General features: G+C 44.5%; 1 protein-coding gene across 4 annotated transcripts in view; it reads right to left on the bottom strand.

Annotated features, from left to right (window-relative positions):
- Positions 1-774: 774 nt before the first annotated feature.
- The window catches only part of fgfr2 (fibroblast growth factor receptor 2), a 31,202-nt gene continuing 22,739 nt past the window's right edge, over positions 775-9,237 (bottom strand). For all 4 annotated transcript variants that reach the window (XM_044045259.1, XM_044045257.1, XM_044045258.1 and 1 more), the window contains 7 exons: positions 8,654-8,793; positions 6,555-6,676; positions 5,637-5,747; positions 5,276-5,466; positions 4,642-4,764; positions 3,678-3,748; positions 775-916 (listed from right to left, as the gene is read on the bottom strand). In XM_044045259.1, coding sequence (XP_043901194.1) covers positions 775-916; positions 3,678-3,748; positions 4,642-4,764; positions 5,276-5,466; positions 5,637-5,747; positions 6,555-6,676; positions 8,654-8,793 — 900 coding nt within the window. The remainder of the gene's footprint in view (positions 917-3,677; positions 3,749-4,641; positions 4,765-5,275; positions 5,467-5,636; positions 5,748-6,554; positions 6,677-8,653; positions 8,794-9,237) is intronic.

The raw sequence follows: 9,237 nt of genomic DNA, 5'->3' as shown, positions 1-9,237 counted from the left end.
AGTATGTTGTCCAAAATGTGACGAAAAAGTCTTACTTTAGTATATCGTCCAAAATGTGACAAAAAAGTCTTACTTTAGTATATCGTCCAAACTGTGACAATAAAGTCATAGGTTAGTATGTCGTCCAAATGTGACAAAAATGTCATACTTTAGTATGTAGATCCAAAAATACTATACAATGACTTTTTTGACTGATTTAGGACGAAATACTATACTATGACTTTTTTACTTTTTTGACCGATTCTGGACGACATCCTATAATATGACTTTTTTGAATGATTTTGGACAACATACTATTCTGTGACTTTTTTGACCGATTTTGAACGACATACTATACTTTGACTTTTTTGACCGATTTTGGACGACATACAATACTATGGGTGATTTTGGACATCAACTCATTTTCAAGTTTCTAAAAGAATATAAATGAATACATCTATTTTTCCTTTATTTTGAGGAGCTGCTTCAGATCACAAACGTGCTCCCCACTCCCCAGCGCTTTAGAATTATTAAGTACTATAATGTGCACACGTGCGTGTGTGTACATGTGCCTTTGCGCTCTCTACTTTGTGCTCCAGTGTGAACTGTGCCACTATCCACTGACTGAGGAGGACTCATTGTGAATGAGGACACTGATATCAGCCAGTCACAGCTGTGCAGACGCTTGACAGAGTGGACACAGTGCCCCAGAGTCATGGATCGATAGAGACTGGAATAAGGCTGAGTCACAGCTCCGTTATGGAAGATGCCAGTTTGGCAGAAAAAAAGATAAACTTACAGCTCATTGGTGCAATTTCCAGGCTTGTCCATGCGATGGCCCTCTTTCAGCAACTTGAAGAGCTCTTCAACAGGTATGCCAGGGTAGGGTGAGCCCCCAAGGGTGAAGATCTCCCACATCAGCACCCCAAACGACCAGCTGGTCAGAGAGAAACATGAATATATACATCAATAATCTAGTCATGATATCACCAGGAATGACATTTGTGTAACTCACAATACGTAACTTTGGGCCCAAGCAGTGTCATTCCTTTAACCCACAGATAATTTACAGAAAGACACTGAACCAAAGTTTGGAAACAACTTCAACTCTGTGACAGCAGTGGTGTCAATGCCCTCTTTCTGCCGTCCGGTGGCTTGTGGTGCAAACCCGCTGCCTGTGCCACATTTGGCCCTGATCTCAATGATGGCTTTTGTGCCCGGCTGGCCGGTTACACAGGCTGCTATTGTCCAGTCCCACCACACCAAAACAAACAGAAGACCACCCACAGCAGACAAAAGAGGCGGGAGGGGTGCAGCAATGGCTAGTGAATATTAACTATTAACTACTTCCTCCTCACAATAGCCGGTATTTAACTGTCAGCAATTCCATGCGACTGATTTCCTCCTCTGCCATCTGCACTGCATGTTTATTTAACACCTGTAGAATATTTGAAATGAATAATCTTTGCCCTAACAGTGCCCACACTACAGTCTGTATTATAACGCATGGAAACATTTGTAAAAACACAAACGTGCAGTTTGTGCAAATTCACATTAAGACAGCCACAGGCCATGTTAGTGGTCCAAACAGGCAAGGAGGCATGGACAGACAGGTCGGCTGTTTATCAGTTCCTCCATCTGTTTACACAACCAGTCCCAGGTTTGGTGATTCGTCTATCTCTGAGTCGTATCTCTACACTTTGTTGACACACTCATCTCTCCTTTCTGTCCTACTTTGTAACTGTGTCTCAGTGGTTGTCACTCTGTTGGATCGCGCAGGTTTGTGTCCACCTTCAACAAACCGTGACTTAACAAATAAACACACATGCCAACATGCTCCGGGTCACTTTCACAGACCTGACAGTTGACCTTATTCACATGGGCTTGTATTCTGGAGTCATTGGTATCTTGTTACGCTCCTATCTCATGCAGATAGAGGGTAGGTTGTCTGTTGCTTAAGTTTATGATATTGACCAGGCGCAACAAGGATATGAATTTCAGATATCCACTCAAAACATGTGCACACATCAGTGGGCCTGAAACGAGGTGTAAGAGCAAGAGCCAAAGGAATTTCTTTTTTTCTATGTGACGAGGGAATTACACCTCTGACCACTTACCCTGGCCGTGACTCCATCTCTCTCGGCTTGTGTTACAACTCTTTACCAACACCAGCGACAGCTAAATCCCCAGGGCCCATTTGTCAAAACAAGGGGGGCGCGTTTCATTGGAATTCATGTATTCATTTAATCTGATGTCATGTATGGATTGTGTGTGCATCTGGTGATGTTACAGAGTAAGCACACCAGTCCCACACCGCCCCAACACCTCTCGTCATCCTCCTTTCCCTTTCATATGCTATACGAAAAAGCCAATTACTATAAGTGAGTGATGAAACATAATTAGCAGTGAGCTGCTAAAAAGGGCTACAGTAGCCAATATATGCCCCCCTCCATTCTGCCCCAGGGGCTCCTCCAGGTTATTGATTGAGGCTGTGCGATGGAACATGAAGGGCGTCAAGAGTATGTGCACATTTGATTTATGTGAACAAAATTCACAAACTTGGACAATACAGAGAGATTCTGTATCCAAGTCTTTAAGTGGAGGATTGCTACATGTATGTTTCGTGTGCTACTGATGTATGACCCTCTCTCACACACACAGAGGTTTGCACAGATATCCCCCAGTTAATGCCTACCTGAATCCTAACCTTATACTAACCACAATTCAAATCTTACACCCAAACATAACCAGATCATCAGATATTAGGTTCTGCCTCATGAGGCCCAGGTTTTGGTCCCCATGAGGACTACTGGTCCTGATAGGGTCAGTGTTTACACCAAAAAATGGTCCTAACAAATACAAGTACACACACACACACACACACACACACACACACACAATGTCCTTTCCCAGGGGTCATCATCCAAGGCATTTATCTAATTGCCACATGCACTTTCTGCCGCCAGTGTCTGAAGAGGAAACTTCAAACAACACTGTCAGAACACATAAGACTCAAACACCAAATAGAGAGGGATGGTCTCCGTTTGTTCTGTTTTTAGAATGAGTTCAAGTAAAAAAAAGGAGCGAGGCAGAGAGACGGGTCAGCAATTCACATACCAGATGAATGAAATTAAGTACGACGGCTGAAAAGAGAGAGGGGGTATTTTGATCATCACTAAAACGATGAGCCACATGTTCAAAGTGCTGCTGAAAGAGGACAGAGGAGTGAAGATGGGATGGCAGGCACGAGGTTTAAGGGGGTGGGGACATAGAGTGGATAAGACCCAGGCTGTAGAGCTGCAGTATTGTTGCATTCAGACATGTGCGGAGGCCCAAAGGGGGGAGACTTCTGACCTAAGTTGGAGGAGTGAGGGATGGGAGAGCAGAGGGAGAGGAGGTGCTGTTGGGCTCTGGGTTTCTTCCAGGGCCCTTTGAAGCCAGTCAGATTAGTAACACGGCATTGACTACAAGTCTAGCATGAAATCCTCACTTTTGGTACTGGCCACAGACTGGCCAGCACTAGCCTTCCAAACCAGTCACCCCATGTAACACTTACCAGCACTGCAGCAAAACACATCAGTCCCTTAACCCTCTGAATCTGACTGCAGTCTACATGACAACAGCTGGATTCAAAAGTAAACCTCAAAAAACTCATAGATATAAACAACAGTTTAAATAACTGTATGTTAAATACTTACACATCACTCTGGTGTGTGTAGACCCGATCAAACAGAGCTTCTGGAGCCATCCATTTCACCGGGAGACGACCCTGAGAAAACACACAGGTGGGGGGGGGATCAGAAAACTTTATTATATAATTATTCCTGGAAAGCCTGGGGAATACGACACAAGGCACCAGAACTGTGGTAACTGCCCGGGAGGAGGATTTCCCACAGGAGCATTTAGATTGTTAAAGTAAAAGAGCTGATAAACATGGTGACAGACAAAGAGAGATTATCTCTATGTGCTATTAAAACACTAAGTGGGAAACTAAAAGTACAGCTCTCAAGGCAACCTTGATTAATATCTGTGTGTTAGCCTGAGGGCATGAACAATCTTATCAGACACTCAGAATGATGGTGAAATGGCATTGCTAATGGACACCCAGCTAAACACAAAGTGCATAATTATTAATGTGCACCTACAACATGTTTACAATTGCTCTGCTCCTGTTAGACTGTAGGTTAAAAGAAAAAAACAGACATAAAATGTGTTGTTGTTGTTGTTGTTAGATAGATCTTATGACGATGAGAAGGCAGCCATGCATTTTAAGAGATGATGTGCAGGCAACACCGCTCTACGGTGGGAGATATAGACACTATGGAGATTTTCAATGACATTTAAGCCACTTCCCTCTTTCCCTCTCGCTCTGTCTCTTTCTGACTATTTGTGTAAGTGTCTGCAGAACTAAAGAAACAATAGACTGAGGGATAAACAAGGCAGAGTCTCCAGAAGCACTACATTCACAGGCAGCATGGGAACCCTCAGCTCCTGCCAAGACACCAGCCGAGGGACTGAGTGAAGCAGAAAGATGAGGGAAGGGAGGGATGTTGAGAAAAGAGAATAATGGGTGGGCTAAACTGACACTGCAGCTCTTAAAAACCATTGCTCTCCATCAAAGTGCCCATCGCTCAATGAGTAACACGCAGGTTGAGGACTCACATTAGTCGTCTTTTTATAGTAGTCAATGTTATGGACATCCCTGGCCAGGCCAAAGTCAGCAATCTTCATGACGTTGCTTTCTGTGACCAGGACATTCCTGGCAGCCAGGTCTCTGTGAATACACTGAGATGGAGAGAGTGAGGATTGAGGGGGAGGGTGTAAAAAAAAAGAGAGTGGACAAACAGGGGGGGGGAGTCACAGAGTGGAAAAAGTGAGGGGAAGAGAAGAAAAAGACAGTTACCTCATTGGATAAATAAATCCATCAAGAAACAGGTGTGCACTGACATTGGGATGGTGTTGAAATGTTTGTGGTGCAAGAATCATGCAGAAATCTCCTGCAATGAGGTAACACCGAGCTGCACGCTGCGGTGACTGTTACGATATGAACATGTCTGGTTAAGTAAAGATTCCTTACATTCTTTGCCACATACTGTATATGGCCACGTCTGTGTATGTGTGTGTGTGTGTGTGTGTGTGTGTGTTATGCTCCGTCACATTCCAACTGTGAGAGGGAGCGTGGGGTTGAGTTTGGCCTGTACCCCCATTGTGATGCACAAGCAAGTGTCCGGGGGCAAAAAAATCAAACAGTGTGTGTGACCTGTGTGGAGAGATACTGATGTGTGTCTCCTCTAACCTTCTGTGATGCTAGGTACTCCATGCCCCGTGCCACCTGGTAAGTGCAGGAGACCAGATCTTTGAAAGTGAGCTGTTCGTCTGAGACACGGGCGATATCGTAAGAGTATTCCATGCCTGGAGGCCGTCGGGCTCGTAGGTACTCCCTTAGGTTACCTTTAGAGGCGTACTCCACTATCACATAGAGGGGGCCTGCAGAGGAGAAAAGACTCACATTACCATTTGAACGTTCTCATAAATATTCTTTTTAAGAGACGAGCGAAACTGAACAAAGAAAGAAGAAAATACATAAAGAAGAGGAACCTCTCATCATGAATGTTGAAACTTCAAAAACACTGAATGCACAAACGTGTGCTACTCACCATCTTGTGTACAGGCCCCCAAAAGATTAATGATGTTCTTGTGTTTGCCGATCATCTTCATCATCTCCATCTCTGACACCAGGTCAGACAGGTCTTTCTCAGTGGCGTCATCTGAGGAGCAGAGGAAGGTGGATAGAAGGTTGTCAAAAGAAACTGGGCAAAACAAACACAGCGGCCCCCGTCTTACCCTTTAACCCCTTTAACTCTGGATTCCTGGGCTGCTCCACCAGACAACACCTTGTTTTGTAGGTGCATCTGAATAAGTGACAGACAATGTGGGCTAAAGTTACGGCAGCGAGGGCAGCTCCTCACACAGACTACAGAGGCATCCTTTCACTGCCAAGGGGAGGGTGGAGGAGGAATTAAAGACGCTCAATCTAGATTCATTATCTGCTGCACAGGCTACTTTTTCAGGGGACTGATTGAGCCATAGGAGTATCCAGGAGGTCGGAATGGCATTGCCTGCATTCCTCTTCACCGTTGCCTTACCTGAAGTGGTTCTGAAGAGCTGATTTCCATTGTCAGTGTAGGTCAAATAGCCTGCTGCGGTACCTGATCTAACTGCTCATCCCAAACCAGCCTAGTTCTCCTCCTGCTGCTTTCATTAATCACTACAGTGCTACTAAAGTGACTTGCCTCTTTGTGTGGGTGCTGACTGAGATCCAACCAGCCCACTACCCCGCTCACCTCCCCCCAGCCGTCACTCAGCAGCCACCAATAACGAATAATAATGGAAGCCCCTGGCTCCACCTTGCCCTCTGCTGAACCTTCGCTGCAGCATAAACCACCTATAAAATATACTCACAAGACTTAATGTAGCAGCATATCTCTTTTCCCAGAGGTCAGATTTGAAACACAAGCAATACATTTACTATTACAATCTCAGTGTGATTGTGCACCTGCAGGAGAACTACTAACCTTTCAACATCTTGACGGCGACAGTTACTGCTTCCTTGGGTTTGTCCTTATCGATGCCCAGGGCCTCTGCCATTACAACTTGGCCAAAGCAGCCTTCCCCGAGGGGCTTGCCCAGGGTCAACCTGCAGCGACCACACAGCAGCCGAGAGAGGGAAACAAGAAAAAACAGACAGGACACTGATAAGCTGTTGAAACACAACCTAAAACCCCACTGACCTGATTTGACTGTGGCATTAATTCCCTCCCTGTGCAGAAATAAACAGGTTAGATAGAGAATAAGAGAGACAGAGGGAATGAAACCAGGCACCACGCCAGTTTCTAAACCTCACCCTGTCTTTTTCTTCTACATCGCTCCCTCTGTTACAATCAGATTGTGTCTGTGAGAGTGCTTTATTGGCGCTGTGACTGTAGCCCGTGCCAGGGCAGTAAGGCAGGCAGACATGGCAATGATAATCACCTGATAAAGCCAGTGAGTGGCACTTATTTATAAACCGTTTACCCTGCCTTGGCATGTTCCAATATACACTCTTTACAAGTCATTACACAGGGCGTAGCTTAGCCTCTGGATGGAATGCTGGCTTTGTGGTACCATACAGGTGGATCTGAACACAGAACCAGATGGAAATTTAAGTGCTATTTTAATGTATCAAAAGCTGTTGTGTTAAACATTACAGTGAAGAAATTATACTTTCACACAACTATCAATCAAACCATCCTGACCCCTCAACAAAGTCCACTGGTGCTGGTGTTGTTGTCCTTTGATTGACAGGTGTTGGTCTTGTATCCTGGCTATGTCAACAATTAGACTAGGGCCCGAGGCCGGCACCCTGTCATAGTAACACAATGCTGTGTCTGTCCACGCACCCTCACCATGCTCAATAGAAACCATTCTATTGATCCAGCCACACATAATCAATGTTTTTGTTGTTTTTTCCTCCATGCGCACTGCAAACGTTAGCATTCCTGTCCTCAGCCTTCTCCAGGCCTGAACCCTCAGGTGCTGGGATGACAGGCAGGACATAAATAAACCCACAAGGAAAGACTCAGGGGTGAATTCAGCCTAGACAAATCACCCTCTCTGGTTGCTTCGTCAATTAATATTAAAACTCGTCTGCAGAATGGTGCTCTGTATGTGCGCAGAGAGTCCAGCATTACATCAGCAGAGTTGATGAGAGATGATAAAATTTATGATCCAAGGTTTTTTGTTGTTTTTTTTTTTTTTTACAGCCATTTTAACAAAAGACAGACATTTATGTTTATGGTCTAGGATTTTCGTCCCCTTTCAAAACCAGAGGCCTCAAGTGGGTATGAAACAACCTTAACCTTTACTGTCCTATTAAATCCACCCTGAAGCTTATCACTGGCTGCAGCAACTGTGACTAACTGAAACCTCGGTGGTGATAATTCCTCTGGTATGAAGCTGAGCTAACTCTTCTCGCCCAAACATGCAGATGAAAGCTGCGAGTGCTAACCACTAATTACCAGCGCTTCATTCCTCATCATCAGAAGCATGTGTGTATGTGTGAATATTATGTGAGTGAGAGTGTGATGCAGCAGAGGTTGTAAAGATGAGGTGGGGGGGTGGACAAAGGTAAATGGTCTGGACTTATACAACGCAGTTTTTGCCATTCATCATGGGGTGTTGCCCAAGGACACATCAGCATGTAGACTAGCGGCGACGGGAATCAAACCCACAACCACAACAACCTGCTTTACCACTGATCTACCATCGCCAAGGTCAAGAGTGTAGCACTGAAAGCTGTCATGCAAACTGTCAAAGTCCTATACAGGCCTTGAATCCTCAATGTGTTATGTTAAAAAATTAAAAAACCCACTTTGATTTTCAGATGAAAGAGTAGCAGCATTTTAAAGAGTTTTTTTTTTTATGTTTCACATTATGTATTTTGTCTTTCATGAATTGGTAATAGCTGCATCATCATTAATATTATTAATACAAAACCAGAACCAGCAGAATACATACACCATGTTTTCTTCAAAAGTGGAAACGTGACGTTAAGTTTCACTGTGAAATAACTGACAGTCACAGGGAGGATGTCTCAGGACAAAGATTCTAGCAAATGACAAATGACGAGCCTCACCTGTCTCGGGAAAACTCCCAGCGCGGATCCTCGGGAAGGTCATACTCGGGAATCGGTTCATCGTGTGCTGAACTCCGCCGTGTTGTGATGCGTACCAATGGAGTACTAGAGTTCATAGAAGAGCTCGAGTCTGCCGACACCTACAGGGAAAAAAACATTGGCTGATCACCACAGTCTGGGTTCACTGGTCAGCTAAAGCTCCAAGACATCACTAGAGGAGTCTGAGTCAATGTGTGAACGTTTGACTGATGGTGTGAAATGTATTGCAGTGAGCAGCCTAGTTGGTGAATAATAGAACATTGACAATATGCAGTGTATCCTTAAAGACATCATTGTAGAGTCTGCCTCAAGGCCAGCGTTCAGTAGATCATTAAGACATAATCGACGTTCACAGCTTTGGCAAACGCATCGCTTGATCTCGTCTTTGTCCTCAGGTCTCATCTCCACCCTAACCTTACCTTGACACAGGAATCATGTCTCTCCGCAGATTGTAATCCAATACTTATCACCTTTTTGAGCACTGAGGGAAAAGCATGGCTCATACACAGAAAAAAAAAAAGCTCTGGCTTCATTTTTTAAGGCAG

This window comes from Solea senegalensis, linkage group LG15 (genome assembly GCF_019176455.1).
Source record: "Solea senegalensis isolate Sse05_10M linkage group LG15, IFAPA_SoseM_1, whole genome shotgun sequence".
Lineage (NCBI taxonomy): Eukaryota > Metazoa > Chordata > Actinopteri > Pleuronectiformes > Soleidae > Solea > Solea senegalensis.
Note: the sequence above shows the minus strand (reverse complement) of the source record. Positions and strands in the feature narration are given on the sequence as shown.